The 16,587-nt window shown below is 45.0% G+C and overlaps 1 protein-coding gene across 1 annotated transcript; it reads right to left on the bottom strand.

Annotated features, from left to right (window-relative positions):
* Positions 1 to 483: 483 nt before the first annotated feature.
* Positions 484 to 13,820, bottom strand: DNAL1 (dynein axonemal light chain 1). The gene is made up of 8 exons (XM_061549964.1): positions 13,747 to 13,820; positions 9,872 to 9,910; positions 7,251 to 7,360; positions 5,145 to 5,200; positions 4,702 to 4,757; positions 2,550 to 2,676; positions 1,653 to 1,793; positions 484 to 776 (listed from the first exon to the last, which is right to left on the bottom strand). Exons 1-8 carry the CDS (start codon positions 13,747 to 13,749, stop codon positions 571 to 573), a joined length of 738 nt encoding a protein of 245 aa, XP_061405948.1. The 5' UTR covers positions 13,750 to 13,820; the 3' UTR covers positions 484 to 570.
* Between the last annotated feature and the right edge of the window lie 2,767 nt (positions 13,821 to 16,587).

Genomic DNA, 16,587 nt, shown 5'->3' with positions numbered 1-16,587 from the left:
GCAGACATGTAGAGTGCAACATCGCATATCTGGCAATCTCACAGCCGCTTCAATGTTTATTTACTGTACTTTGTACAAAAGTTTCTGAACGAAATTGTAATTGCACCCTTCCCAATAAATATTACAGAGAACAACGAAACATCCAGCGTGTCTTTTTGGCCGACCCTTCCACGCCCTGGTATTTTGGCAGAGGTGGGAGCACGCGCACTCTACCCCATCGCATGCGGTGAGCTGTTGATCGACTTGTAGTGAACCCATTTATACTGCTAGGTGGGCAGCGGCAGTGGGGGGGGGATGGGTGGAGAAACGTGCACCGTCGTTTCAAATGCCGCATAGGGAGATTGAACTGGCGAGCTCTTGATTGCGAGTCCATTGTTGCTGACTACTAAACTTGACACCACAGGCATCTCAGTGTTAATGCCGTATTGATTTCTTCTCCGAACGAATGAAAGGGAATAACTTACAAATGATCACATGCAATTGTATATATTTTTTTATTTAACAGAAAATAACGTTAGATCTCTTGGCTCCATTCCTCATATCTGTACACAAATCCAGGATTTAGTTTTTTTAATTGTCCATCAGGAACTTGGTGTGTCGGTGAATATTGGCAAACGTGTAACAGTTTCTAATGGGATGGAGGACAAAAGGACTGACATGCCACTGCCTGTGACGGGACATGGAAGCCATTAGACGAGTCCGTCCTCCTCTGCACGTCACTCTCTTCAACTCTCCTGGCTCGGCCTCCTCCTCGTCTTGCCTGATGACTGGAGAGCCTTCATGGGGGGGGGGGGGGGTCGAGGACACCGCGATGGTTACAATGACATCATGATGATTTGACGTTGGCTGATGGACGCCCATCACCCTAAATGACCCAAATCTTGTCAGATCACGCAAGCTACGTAAAATGAGCTTGGATAGTGCTTGGACGGGTGACCATGCACACAGGTATTTATAGGGCTGCAGGACTACGTGGTGGGCAGTAGAGGGCAGCACAGTAAAATCCATTCTGCACACAGATGCTTCCACGTCTACCCTTTACCATAGCATGGTCAAATAACCTTCACCACCCAAGCAGTGTGAGGAGGCCCTCGTCCAGGAATGGATTGATAAGGGGGGGTTTCACAATGTACGTTTATATTTTGTCAAATCCACCTACGAGGATGTGAGATGTGGCATTGCATGCGTGAGAGGGGCGGGGAAGTGCTCCGTGATGGCGGTGGTGCTTGGGGAAAGTGAACATGAGGGATGTAGTTGGTGAATGATGCGTGGGATGAGACAGACCCTGTGTGGTGCAGTAGGACCACGGGTTTGAGCCGTGGTCCTACTGCAATGGTTGGCATGGGCCCTGGTGCAAGGAATTAAATGTGGCCCCCTGTCCAATTCCCCCCTTTGAGCCAGGTGCTTGAGCCACTTTGTATAAATTGAGGTCATCTGCTGGGGGCTGAGAAACCCGGGACGCATTTTATTGGGGGTGGGTGAGCTGAGCCATGGTGTAGCAACCATCTCGGTTTGTGGCCCTGAAGCTGCGCTGGAAATTCCACATTCCACCAGCGAGGGCCAGTCTAGCTGCTGAACGATCGCCGCTGACTTTTCACAAAGCGGTACATATTTTACAAACCCCTTGAGGGATGATGGACCAAGTTCCTCACCGTCGAGTTTTTTGAGCCGAGGCAGGCGCCGAGTTGCCTCCTCCATCCAGTTCCCCTCGCCCGAGTGTTTATCCTCCAGGGGGTTGCCCACAAACACCAGGTCGGCCAGCGCAGGCAGGTCGGCCAGCCGCACAAACTCGCCTAGGCCACACCGACACCACCCAGTAAAACAACACGGCGATGTCACACCTAGGTTTTCACAGCCACTCGTATTTCAACCGCGGTCTTCTGGGTTATACTGCATATTGAGTGTTTCTTCTCTCAAGCTTTCTCCCGCTTAACTCCTGCAAGCATCTCCAGGAGTTGAAGTGGGTCGCCGGAGGTTTGAAAGAAGAAATGAGAAGAAATGCTCAACATGCAGCCTAAGCCGGAAGGCCCAACTTGGAAAACACATGTCGCATTGAGGTGGCCGGGTAGCTCAGAGGTCAGAGCATACTGCGGGTACCCGTGGGAACCCAAACTAATGCAGGACTCTGCACTGAGCTGACATTACCCATTAAAACATGCGAACCACTTAACAGTGACAGGCATTCACAGTGCGTTCACGTGAACAGATATGCTAATTGTGTATTGGGATAAGGTGATAATAATTTATGAGACTGAATAAATTAAAGTGTTAATTTGGGTTCTTCCTGTGCAGTGCTTTGAATTTATGTTTTCACAGTTTTCTTAATGAAATAAATGTTGTACCTATAAACTCACTTTGAGAGTTTTGTGGTTTATTGAATCCAGGTGATCACAATGTAATTTTATCCAGGCCTGTACCAAGGTTCCCAATCACCTGGGATGGCTTTGCATACCACTCACCTCTCATTCACTCTTCACTCACCCCACCACTCACTTTTCGCTCACCCACCCACTCGCTCTCCATCCTCCCAAAGTCACCCCACTACTCACTCCACTCCTTGACAAGGTTGTTGGACATGTAGAGCACACGCAGCTTCTTCAGCACGTGGATGCCCTTCAGCTTTTCGATGTTGTTGTAGGAGATCCACAGCTCCTCCAGAGTATCACCCACAGCCTCCTGCCACCACAAATACAAAGATCCCCCATGTGGTCGTTAACCCCATTCCGAGACATCTCTAAGTTGCAGGGTCGGTGGGTCCCATTCATCGCTGAATCACGAAACGCGCAAGTGGTTAGCATTAATATTATTTAGAGAGGCATAGTACTGTTGTTGTAAAAGACATTGCACTCACCGCAGAGAACCGTAGGGACACGACCGCACTCTATAATAGCATATGTGTACATCATCGGAATGGGAAAGGGTTAATAGACTTGGAGTAAGTGTTATTAGTGAGCACCTGGCAAGAGGATGGTGTAGCCAGCTATATGCCCAGCCACCTATGTCTCCTCGGTGCTGATGTATACATATATATACACTGATGTATACATATACACTGAATCAGGTCCTCATTTCAGGCTGTCCACCTAGCAGAGGCTCGGAACTGGTTCAGAACTCACTTTTGCAACTGTCGTTAGGCATGGTCAGGAATCAAACTCCTGTTGCTGGGATTTCAATATGGTGGGCTAACAACTGCGACACCGCTCCCGACATCACAAAGACAAAGATCCCCCATATAGCCTTAACAGACTGGAGCAAGTGCTGTTCGCGAGCACCTATGAAGGCCGGGATGGTACACGAGGGGGTGGGTGGCCAACACCACGCTCGACACTATTTGTCTCCCTAATGGTGATGTTTACACACCACACCAGGTACTCATTTGAGGCTAAGTTTATCTAGGAGAGGCTCAGTACCGGCTCAAATAATCGTCACTGATGTGGGCCGTGAGTGGAAATTAAACTCGGTTCACCGAGTTTGTAGTGCAGTGCGCTAACCGCTACAAACCGCTCCCCAGACGTGTGTGTGATCACAAACACATGTACACACGCACACACACTCGGTCAGAGAAAAGTGAAGCAGCAAAGATACATGTCTGCAATGCAAAGCCTTGGAAGTTGGGTTGGTGAATCACACAGAGATGGAATTGCGATGTGCAAGAGACACTCATGCATCAGTAGGGCAATGGGGCAGTTAGCCATAGGTGGGAGTCCAGAAAGTGGGTTGCTGATTTATCTGCATGGAATTTTCCATGTGATCTCCTCATGAACATGGTTGTCTACGGGCACTCCCGTTTTTTTATGCGTGCAAAACATACTCGGACAGGAGCGTTTCCCAACATCGTGAAATAGGATCCTTCTGAAAAGGGATACTTGATACTCGATGAGACTTTTCCCTATAAATGACCCTTATTAGTACTTATCAATATTATAATAAACTGGAAATATATATTTGGATATAAGTTCACAGCTTATGACCAAATCACCTGGATTGTGCCCAATCTCGTCAGATCTCAGAAGCTAAGCAGTTTGGGCATGGAATGTGCTTGGATGGGTGACCACAATCCATGCTAGGTTGTCATAGGCATATGTGAGGCAGCAAAGAGGCAGTTCAGCAAAATCTACTGTTGTACTGTGCTTTGTTTCTTCTATGTCTATGCTCCCCACTTTCACTAATCTGCACTGACCAGCATGGTGAAGTACAGTATTGCCTCGTTAATCACGAACTTGCTATCCGCGATCTTGGCTATCCGCAAATCGCATCTGGAACGCTACACGACTGCATCCAGAGAGAGCGAGAGAAAGAAAGAAAGTGATGAGAGAGAATGTGATGAGGTGAAGTTCATTTTTGTAATTTTCCTGTTATGATCATTTACATATATTTAATAGCTTATTTACGTATTTATTTAAATAGGCCAATAAAATTATCCGCGAAATTTTCTATTCAAGAGCATCTCCGAAACGTATCCTCATCTGTGAAAAGATCTTCATAGATCATCGGATTCTTCCAGCATAAATAAAAAATATTCGGAATAACGAGGGAATACTGTATCGTTAAAATGACCCCCACAATCTGCAAGGTATGGGGAGGCCTTCATCCAGAAGTGGATTATACATTAAACATTTTATATACGTTTTATATAATGCCACACCATTTCACGTGTTTTGGTTCTAACCAGGAAGTGTTGTGTCAGTCGTGATGACTCACCAGACCACTGAGGTTTTTGATGTTGTTACGTCCAAGTGACAAAATCTTGATGAATTCTGCAGTGGCGATAAAAAACAAAAATAAGAGAGGCCACCATTACACGGCGCCTCATATTTCAAGGCCCACACACACCAAGGTGTGTCACAATGCCCGAAGTGCACACCACACAGCACGATTCACGCTCTGTTAAAACACTAATCGCGCAAATGAGTCCCAACAACGCATTCAAGACAAAAACAGGCACCCAGCTCACAAATCAGTGTTCAAAATAATACACTTAAAAATAAAAACAAAAAAAGACGCGTTTTGCTAAAAAGAGACATTTAAAGGCCAGACTAAAAACCAGACTGCTTTACAACGAGTTCAATCCCAAAAGCAATCTGAAATCTCGTTGCGAGCACACAGCTCTTGGTAAATCAGCAGAACAAAAATCGGTCTCTTACTGAGTCCATTGAGATTGGCAATCTTCTCGATGCAATTTGTGGACAAGGACAGCTTCCTGTGTGACAGAGGAGAGAGAAAAAAAAACAGGGATATTGCACGAAAACAAGGATGAGTCGAATGAGTTGTTTTTGCCAAGATTAAAAAGGAACTCTCTAACCTCGAAACCTTGATACAAATTCATCAATTACAGTGCTCGCCGACAAAGGCTGAGCAGATATGGCCACGTGTGCTTCCATGCGTGCACAAACATCCACATGCGTGCAAACACGTACACAAGCGCACAAACACACGCCCACACACCGCCCCATGCTCGCACAAACACACGTCCACGTACCACCGTGAAAAAAAACACAACTCCAAAAATACCCAAGGCAAATAAATGGCAAGCAACCAGGGCACGCAGACCCTTTCAAGTCGAACCACATTTTTAAAATCTACCTCCATGCAATCTAACTGCATGTAAAACATAATTTCAGTGCATGGAATGTATTCTTAGGTTTTTTCGGTAAAGTCACGTAGGTAAAAACATTAAAAAGTAAAATAAAATAAAAATCACGACGTTTCGGAGGCAACACAAGCTTCCGTCTTCAGCTTGTGTTGCCTCCGAAACGTCGTGATTTTTATTTTATTTTACTTTTTAATGTTTTTACCTATGTGACTTTACCGAAACAACCTAAGAATATTAATCATTGCAGTCACGAAAGCTTCAAATCTAGAATGCATGGAATGTGTATGATTACAAATGCATGTGTTAGGATAATTAAAATGTTCTCTTGGTCACATCTTTGTTTGTCTTCATGAACATATTATTTTTTCCCGAGATTTTATTTTCTACTGTACAATGATGGAGTGACACATAAAATGGAACACTTCTGAGAGCACCTTCTCCAAGGAGAGATGGAGTGATGAAATCAGCTCATGTGCAGATGCTAGATAATTACATTGAAGGATCGTGAGAGATGACCAGGGCTTCTGCCATGCAGTGATTTGACTATGGCTGACAATGATGGCATTGTTTTGCACCCCAGGTTTTTCTTTGCAAAAAAATACCTTAGTCACTTAAAGGGCTCTCACCGAGTTCAGACGTTCACAGCTCTCAATCTCATCTTGAGAAAATGTTGGATTTAAATCGTTTTGCCGATTCACCACAATTGTTCCCAATCAGGGACATTGTCAAATTTTTACACAAAACATCTGACAAAGGCAAACAGTCGTCACAATGGGAATCTGGGCCTATGTGTATAACATGACATTTTTCATAGTGGTAGGATTGTATCCAAGTAATCAGATTTCACAGGGTGAGCTTTAACATGAAGTCAAATTCCATGTATTTAAGTGTAACATGGTACCTGCTTCTACAAACCTAGGTTTATCTTTAAATAGGTAACCCAGTGCAGTGGTTAGCACATTGCATAATTAACCTGGTGACCCGAATTAGTCGTGAGTGATATCTGAACGAGTTCTGGGCCCCCACATTCACGAACCTGTACTGACTGGCATGGTGAAGTATGGTCACATCATCCCCAAACACCACCACATCATGGGGAGGCCGTTTTATAGCAGTGGATTGATAAAGGGCTGCACGCTATTTACATCAATGTAGCTTTAACATGGAATATTATTTCACAGAATTATGTTTAATATGGAAGTGAATTCCATATTAAACATAATATGGAAGTGAATTCCTTATTAAACATAACTCCATTGATTTAGATGCACTGGGTTTAACAGTGCATCTAAATCAGATATAGACAGGTTTGAAGTAAGACCTCGATTCTATACTGCTGGGTTTAGAGCATGGCATCTGGTCCTCCAGTATCATGTCTATTTATGCTGCCCTATATTGCGCCATGACTGTAACTTCAAATAAACAGAAGCAACAGGAGCAGCAGTACAACTGTACCAACAATAATTGATGGTGATAATATAAACATGCACGTACGTTGCCACACGCACGCTTTGCACGACGCCACTCTAACGTCTACCGGAGCTGTCATCCCGTCCCCCCGAGGGAGCTGGGATCTGGGCGAGGGTCTCGGCTTCGAGAGCAGCGCAATTAGAGGCGCAAACGACGAGCGGGAACGGGGGGCGGACACGACACGCACTCGCAGTTGGCGAGCAGCGACAGGGATGCGTCCATCTTCTCGATGGGTGGGTATTGCGCGTACAGCTTCACGATCTTCGCCTCACCCGCCTTCTCGCCTGCCTTCTCCTCCTGGAGACACAGAAAGAGAGAGTAAAAAAAAATTACGATCGTATGCACGGCTCAATTCATCACTCAATATTTTGCGGATAGCTGGCACGTGGCTCGTAAGTCGCAGGTAGACCGAATGCGGTGTGCTGGCGGCGAAAATATTTTCCATGTCCTGATTGTATAGGCACACCTCGTACATTCGCACATCTCTCTTTCGATTTCACATTAATCTGCACAAGTGCAGGTGCATGGCTCGCGTTCTCTCCATCACATCCAATCTCGGCACCCTCCCTCTTCACCTGGCAACAGCACTCTGCACATTCTGGTGACGTAGTGTGGCCGGCATGGGTCCTGGCGCAGGGGATGAAATGGGGCCCCCTGTCTAATTCCTCTTCCCCACCCACCTCTTTACAGCACGGCACCTGGGCCCCTCTGGCCTGTGGCCACTGTGCAGTTGCACTTCTGCTGTCTTGAAGGCTATGCCACGACTGGAGTATTCGAGTGTTCTTGAGCCAGAAGTGGAAATATTATTTAGAGGGTGGTTTCCCATTTCTGTCCTCAGCGGTGTTTTTTTTAGATGAAACGTCACAAGATGCCATTTAACTTCACACCCAGGACAAATTAGCACATTAACTGTTCACAAATTCAATTACTGTACACTAAAGTCTTCACAAAATGTGTTATGCACTGTCGTGATGGATTGTAGCTCATTAAATTATAAATAAACAAAGGTTTTGTTTCCATAATGTACACATTTTATTGAATATAATATTTGGTTCACCAGTCTGCTGGCCATTTAGACGACTCTGGAGTTTTCCTTTTTGAACAAACGTAGACGAACATTGGTTTACAAGGTTCAAAGATATACATCAGTAATTTATTTAAAATCAAGGGTGTATGCCCATTGTCCCCAGATTCATAGCGCAGTGCATTAACCACCGCACCTCCCCGTATATTATATATACACGTGTAGAAATCTAAAATGATTTAGTATCTGTCGATACATACCCTCCGCAATTTGCGCGTCTCTCATATTTACAATGAAATGAAGGTTTTGTTTTTGTGAAGTACATTCATCATTCGTGTTGCACGATTATATATATTTAAAGTCACAGTCATAACGTCGTTTGTCTATACTCTATACCCATGCAATGAGTCTTAAAGCCTCCCGAAAAAACAAGTTTCAACTCTTCTTAAAAGGGGTCATCTCTCTACTGTTCACAAAGGTGCCTGCCTCTGGCATGGCTGCATATACAAGACATTTGTCCGTATTAGAGAACTAAGACGTAAAGAACTAAGATGATGAAATGAATGCCAGACAGAATGTATGATTTTAGTCATGTTACAAAACGTCAACTATTTCGTGTTTTTATTCCCAAACACAAGAGAATTATAGGACAAGTGGTCCACCAATACTTTAATCAAACCTTTGTTGTTTTCAGGGGCTGGCAAGTGATTTTTTAAAACGAATTAATGAATTGTCATTTAGGGGCTCGGAAACCCATTACTGTGTTTATGTATACATTAACGTCGTGTTTGCAACTTATCCAGAATGTCAAATAACATATCTGCTTTTATTGGAATTACACAGTGTTCTTCTCTTTTACAATTCCAATATTACTGGTGCGGACTCCACATTCCTATTTCAAGGTCCTGGGTGTCCTTAATTAAACGGTAACCACAAACATCACTTCATTGGAAGAGGGGAGGGGAACACAGGCTGAGGAATTTAAGTACTGTACCCTATAAACATCCAGACATCACTGTTAATGTTATGGACGACAAAAGTCAATGCGGACGATGCTGAGGATGCGGGATTGGTGCCTTTGATGTCCAATCAATTGGGCCATAACTCCTGGCAAATTGCTGCACAATTACTCAGTATGTAATGATGCATCGATTAATTGATTAAAACTAAACATGACAAGAAAACAATGATATATCGTACGTTATAAGATCCACAATTTTCGTAAAATCCGTTTTCAAAATATCATCATATCGTGATTATCGTTGCTTGTTTAAATTTCTTAAATATTTAACTTATTGTGAAATAACAATTATTAACAGTCACAACAACTCTTAAAGAGTAAAAAAAAAGATAGCTAATACTCACGAAACATGTGCCTTATAAGCGTTTTCTGGCGTCATGAACTGCATGATGGTTATGTGATGTAAGCACGCACGTGGTTCATTTGCTTAATTAGTTCTTGCGTAACTGACAATACATGCATTATAAACGCAGATGCTCTTCGAATTGATTATAATTTGCTGATAATGTTGGAATTGGTTGATGTGAAATTTGTAATCACTCTGGGGCCCGACATTCACCACAATGCAAAAATAACCCCGAATCGATAATTATTTGATCGAATCGTGACAAATAATATAAAAGTTGAAAAGCGAAGAGGGCGGGGAGGGGGAATAAATACAAAGATTCCCCGTATAGGTTTAACAGACTTTCGAAGCAATACATTCCTAATAATTCACATATTAAAAAAAAAAAGAAATCATTCGGTGTGTGTTAATGCGTACCCATTTCGCTATTGCTTCTTTTATCGAGGTTGCCTTCGCCTGTAAATAAACACAAAAACACAAAACCATCCGTTTGTTTAGGCACACATTGAAGTGAAGAGTGTTTCAGAGTCTGGGGGTCACATGCCCCCCCCCCCCGCTCCTAGTGAACAGTCGTGGTTGGGCCCACCACCTGTATACATTCTTATAGTCGAGTAAACAATAAACAGTTGGTGCAATCTTCTTGGTTCTTTCGGTAAAGTCACGAAGATTCTACGTGACTTTACCGAAAGAACCAAGAAGATGAATCCCTGCAGTCACGAAAGCTTTATAATCGAAGTTGGTGCAATATTTAACACCAGTGGTGGGAATTCACCCTGAATCATTTACATCACATGTGCACGATTGTTGGGGGTTGGACAAAAATCTAAACGTAGTGCATTGAAATCTCCAGCAGAATGCATGATAGACAAAAGCAGGTCCCATATTTACTCCTTTTACTCAGCGTTTAACATTTGCTTAGGGTCTGTTTAACATTGACCGTGTCGTGCCCCTCCCGTGCGTTTCTGGATTGCGTTGCTAGTCGCCCTACTGCCCCCCACCTCACCCCGTGTGCCCCCCATTCAAAGGTAACTTCTCGGGATGGATGAGGTGGTGAGGGGAGGGATGCAAACAGATTCAAGGTCAAAAATGTCTTTGATGCCATCCTCACCCTCGGTTCGCTTCTGAAAAATAAGTGAATGTCTCAGTGGGCTTGGTAAGATTAAAAAAAAGTTTATGATAATTGGTTTTTTACCCTTCTATCTGGCAACAAAACTGACACCTTTTTTTTTACAAGGAGTCATGTTTGCAGGTATTGTGGTCTATGCAAACATGACTCCTTGTAAAAAAAAGGTGTCAGTTTTGTTGCCAGATAGAAGGGTAAAAAAGCCAATTATCATATTTTTTACTGGCAAATGAGGTTCCAATGGTGTAAAAAAAGTTTAGTTGTATACATATATTTTAAGTGATGTGTTTACATTTTCCTATACTGTGTACTCCTGTAGTGTTTTTGTATGATCGGTTTTTTACCCTTTTATCTGGCAACAAAACTGACACCTTTTTTACAAGGAGTCATGTTTGCATAGACCACAATACCTGCAGTCGGAATGCAAACAAAAACACACAACTCTGATAATGTATGCACTGTCCTTGAAATTGATTGGTCCACACCCGAGACAGTTTTTCTTAGAGCCTAGTCTCACACGGTGTTGGACCAGATGACGCCAAAAGGCGCACTCATGACTCCTTGTAAAAAAAGGTGTCAGTTTTGTTGCCAGATAAAAGGGTAAAAACACAATCATCATATTTTGCTACTGGCAAAGGAGGTTCCAAATGGTGTTTTTGCATCATTTGTTGTTGTCACGTTCTGACCCGCCCCTACTGGAAATCTGTGAAAAGAAGAGCTTTATAGTTCATCAGATTCGTCCAGTATCAATAAATATTTGCAATCGCCCGGCGTTGGTGGGTATGCACGCCCATCACCCAGCACTGTGGATGTGGCGAGGCTTGCAGGATCGGACAAACTGCTCAAATGTCGCGCGCGACACTCCCTTGCAGTGATCATCCACGTGTCATATCCCTGGCTTGCCAGCAGAATGCACAACAGCAAAGTGTGAACTTGATTGCGTCTATAATAGAGGGGTTTTTTTTGGTTAGATCGCAGTAAGTATAAACGTGTTGTAACCCTCCACCACCCGACACAGTAAACAAAACGCGGCAATTAGTTTCAGGCTGTGTCGGGTGTTGTGGAGGGATACGACACATTTAGACTAACGCGATCTCACCCTAAAACCTTTATTATGAGCATGAACTATATACAACTGATCAACAGATAGGGTATTAAAAAAATCGATTCCTTCTGCCGGATCCTATAGCATTTGCAACAGGTGACATTTTCCCTTACCTCCAAGGTGTGCTCTCAGAAGCAGAATATTTATTTATACTGGAGGAATCCGATTAGCTATAAAGCATTTTTTTTTACAGATGTCCAGTAGGGGCGAGTCAGACGGTTACCACACGGAACAATAAAAAACTAAAGGAGTGCAAAGTATAACAAAGGTAATCAAACCAAAAAACGCCACTTTTTTCAAAAAATTCTTGCTGTGGATTTCACACGTGATGATGATTGCTTGTGTTGCAGTCGAAACGTCGTGAGAATTTTATTGTTTTATATTTTTATTCTTTTATTATTTCCCTTCTGCGTGACTTTACCGAAAGAACCAAGAATATGTAATCAAACCGCTTAAAAATATACACATACAATGAAACTATTTATCAAATATATATTTAAAAAAATATAAAAAAATATATAAAATAAAATGTATAAAATTAAATTAAACTATTTTGTATTATATCTCACCCACACTCGCGAAGTTTCACAGTGTTTGGATGTGAGTGTCCCCCAAACAAAGGTAAGCCTCCACTTTTTCTTACTGCCCACATAGAACCAAAAACCTGTAAATAGTTTGCGAGCACCTCTTAAGGTCCGTACGGCTGCCACAGCAATAGTTACTTAAGCATTAAGTGGGGCCACGTCCCCAAAGACAAAGATCCCCCGTGTAGCCTTCATAGACTGTTGGGGCAAGTGCTGTTAGCGAGCACCTATAAAGGGACGCCACGGCACACGAGGGGGGTGGTGGGGGGGGGCAGCACCACACACGGCCGCCTTTGTCTCCCCAGCGGCGATATTTACACAATTACTACACTACCGCTCCCCATGTCACCGCACACACAGCCAAAGACGATCTTTGTCACCATCCCCAGTTCATAAACCCACTCTGACCCCACTGCTCAGAGCTGTATCAGTGCCGGATTATATCCCAGTAGCACAAGTAGCTAGTACACATGCTGTGGACCCCGCACTTTCAAGGGCCCCACGCTAAATGTTTTCAAGCTGTCAATTCCGATTCAGTGATTCTGCACTTGCTCTATTACTATAGTACTATACCGCCTTTAACTTTTATGAACGACCGGGTGGTTTAAGTTTTGCGATTTGTCGTATGATCTGGCTGTAAAGCAAATGAAAACATACAATTACTTTACTATGCAAGTAAAAAAAATGTGTTTTAATATGTTTTTTTTATTTAGGGCCCCTTAATAACATATGCTACAGGCCCCGCACTAGCTTAATCGGGCACTGCACTGTACTGTACTCACTTTTGGCGGAGTCGACTTAGCGGAGGTCCAGACGGGTTAATTTTAGTCCCTTCGAAGATCCACTGCTGGCTGAGGGGTCGTGAGGGTTTATTTGACCATACTTCACCACTCTGGTTACCGAACTTATCCACTGACAGGAGAGTGTTAATCCCCACTCAGCCCTGAGCCGGCGGTGTGGCAACTCCACATTCTGACGGAGGTGCAAATAAATCCACGGCGCAACTACAGCTGACTTCCAACAAAATGGTACCATATTTTATCGGCCCGAAACAGATTAATGGCTGGGTCACTGCCTCCTACCACTGCTAGGCCACCGCTAAGAGCACCCTCACAAACGCACGCGTTAAACCACAAGTGTGCTCGATGTGTGAGCAATCACGATCATTGCACACAACAACAACAACAAGCGAAGTTTCTGAGCACAGGCCTGAAGGCCCCAGACACGTGTCAAGCGCCCAGCAGCAAACACCATTTACATTGTCAACATCTAAAACGTGTCTCGAATTGAGTCAGGTTATCGCATAAGAGAGCTTTTTTGTCGTGGAGGCGGGTTGTGTGTGATTTTTTTTGCTTTTTACAATATAAACAATTCGTCAAATTGTTGCTGGGTTTTTATTTTATGTACAGTGTTCACCTTTAGCCCTCTCTTTAGCAAAAATGTACAAAATAACGCGAGCGCCGGGCAGCGTTGCACTCACCATGGCGTGGCGCTTTAACAATCGTCGCTAGGCAACGCAACAACACAGGCGCCTGGTCGTCAAGGCAACGGGACTCATCGACTAACGATGGGGGGGGGGGGGGGGCACCACGTGTTCGTTTTTGATTGTCACAGGAGGAGGGGGGGGGGCACTACGTGTTCGTTTTGATTGTCACAAAAGGAGGGGGGGGGGGGTCACGTGTTCGTGTTTGATTGTCACAGAAGGAGGGGGGGACCCCACGTGCTCGTGTTTGATGGAAGGGGGGGGGGGGGCACATGCTCGTTTTTTATTGTCACAGAAGGAAGGGGTGGGGGGGGGGTCCACGTGCTCGTTTTTGATTGTCACAGAAGGAGGGGGGGCACCACGTGCTCGTTTTTGATTGTCACAGAAGGAGGGGGGGGGGCACGTGCTCGTGTTTGATTGTCACAGAAGGAGGGGGGGTCACGTGTTCGTTTTATTGTCACAGAAGGAGGGGGGGCCCACGTGCTCGTGTTTGATTGTCACAGAAGGAGGAGGGACCCCACGTGCTCGTGTTTGATGGAAGGGGGGGGGGGGCACGTGCTCGTTTTTGATTGTCACAGGAGGAGGGGGGGGGGGTCACGTGCTCGTGTTTGATTGTCACAGAAGGAGGGGGGGACCCCACGTGCTCGTGTTTGATTGTCACAGAAGGAGGGGGGGACCCCACGTGCTCGTGTTTGATTGTCACAGAAGGTGGGGGGGTCACGTGCTCGTGTTTGATTGTCACAGAAGGAAGGGGGGTGGGGGCCCACGTGCTCGTGTTTGATTGTCACAGGAGGAGGGGGAGGCACGTGCTCGTGTTTGATTGTCACAGAAGGAGGGGGGGGGGTCACGTGCTCGTGTTTGATTGTCACAGAAGGAAGGGGGGTCACGTGCTCGTGTTTGATTGTCACAGAAGGAAGGGGGGGTCACGTGCTCGTGTTTGATTGTCACAGGAGGAGGGGGGGGGGGCACGTGCTCGTGTTTGATTGTCACAGAAGGAAGGGGGGGGGGTCACGTGCTCGTGTTTGATTGTCACAGGAGGAGGGGGGGGTCACGTGCTCGTGTTTGATTGTCACAGAAGGAAGGGGGGTCCACGTGTTCGTTTTGATTGTCAAAGAAGGAAGGGGGGGGGACCCCACGTGCTCGTGTTTGATTGTCACCGAAGGAAGGGGGGTGGTCACGTGGCTCGTGTTTGATTGTCACAGCAGGAAGGGGGGGGGGGGCTCCTCCTTCAGCTCTCTTCTCATCTTCCAGAAGATCCCGTGTGGGGTGCTGCGATTTGTTTTAATGTACGGGGAGTAATATAATAATAGGGTTTTAACCCTTTTTTCTGGCAACAAAACTGACACCCTTTTTTCGTGTGTTTTGTTGCCAGAAAAAAGGGTAAAAACCCTATTATTATATTTTGCTATTGGCAAAGGAGGCCTCATGATACGTGGAGTATGTTACTGTACGATAACATTTTATGTACGTGCCGTGATTACTGCGGGCATCTGTGAAAAAGAGCTTTGTGACTCATCGGATTCCTTCAGTCGAAATTAATATTCAGATTCTGATTCAAAGAGTCAATGGAGCGCAGCGCCAGACACTGCTCCACTCGTCCGTCCCACCAGCTGTTACACGACTTTAGCGGTGCCAATTGTTGTGGTGGTGGCTAAATCATGTTCCCGTCTTTGGCTTATGTTCTGTAACAGTCTCGCTCATTGGCGATTATTCGAGCCATGATGTGTCCTGATCAAGCCCACTCACTTTTATTGACAGTCAATATGATATCTGTCATTTGTGTTTGTTCCTTCATGCACATGTTTTGCTTTTCACGCTTTTTTCCATACGGTACTTTTGTACGTCTCTTGTTACATTTGTTTTGTCAGTGTCCATGTTTCTGAAACATGTGTCAGCGCTGGCAGCGTGCACTGATTGAAAAACGTCTTCTTTAGGCACACATTAATATTTTTAAAAATACATGTCAATAACCCTGGTGATGAGTGGAACATGTTTTTCAAGAAGGTATTATTTATAAGCCTATACATTTTCAACCTTGTTTGATGTTTCCAACATGTTTTACAACAACTAAAAATAACTTATTGTATGTATAAAAACATTTGAAGCTGCCTTGTTATATCAGAGACTCTGGCAGGTCCATGCAATTAACATCCCTACTCACCTTACTACCCGCAGGCACCTTCAACTTGGACTTGCCTAGGTAAATAAGGCACACCAATTATGACAGACTGTCCTATGTGTAATGCGGGCGTAAACGGCCCTCCGGAGGTGCCGTCATGAGGGGAGGAGTTAGGTCACGTGGGGGGAGAGGGGTTGAGCTATAGAAGGAGGGGAACCGGAAGAGGATAGGGAGTGACGGGGAACCAGGAACAGAGAGAGGCCACGAAGGGCGAAGCGGAGTGTGGCGAGATCGCCACGAACACGGAGGCAGCGAGGGTCGGCACCGTTGGCCAGCGGTGACCGACCCGAGGCAGCGAGGAGGCTGCAGTCAGCAGCGGGGCTGCACAGAGAGAGTGGGCAGCGGGTCTGCATACGGTGGCAGCCAGAGGGTCTGCACATAGGGGTAGCAGCGAGTCTGCAGGGAGGAGGTTACAGTAGATGAAGCAGAGAGTCAGAGGGAAGGAGAAGCTATAATAGCAGTGAATAGCCGGGGGCTACAAATACAGAGTTATAACAGAGTGCCGTGTGGGTGAAGACGAGAACCCAATAAAAGACACGAAGACAGAAGGAAGTGTCCGAGTCCATTTATTACACTGGAGTCAGAAGTGAAACGGCATGGCGAAACAACTGAGGAAAAAGAATATCCCATCTCCGGCGTCGGCTTCATCATCGGACGAC

This window comes from Lethenteron reissneri, chromosome 11 (genome assembly GCF_015708825.2).
Source record: "Lethenteron reissneri isolate LAM-NWPU_2019-01 chromosome 11, ASM1570882v1, whole genome shotgun sequence".
In the NCBI taxonomy this organism is placed as follows: Eukaryota; Metazoa; Chordata; class Hyperoartia; order Petromyzontiformes; family Petromyzontidae; genus Lethenteron; species Lethenteron reissneri.
The sequence above is the reverse complement of the archived record's forward strand: the minus strand, read 5'-3'. Positions and strand labels throughout refer to the sequence as shown.

Coding starts and splice junctions, on each gene's coding strand:
- DNAL1 (XM_061549964.1), bottom strand. Junction 2,677..4,701: donor TCAAAAACCTCAGTGGTCTG/GTGAGTCATCAC, acceptor TTGTGGTGGCAG/GAGGCTGTGGGTGATACTCT. Junction 1,794..2,549: donor CAACCTTGTCAAGGAGTGGA/GTGAGTAGTGGG, acceptor GGTGTGGCCTAG/GCGAGTTTGTGCGGCTGGCC.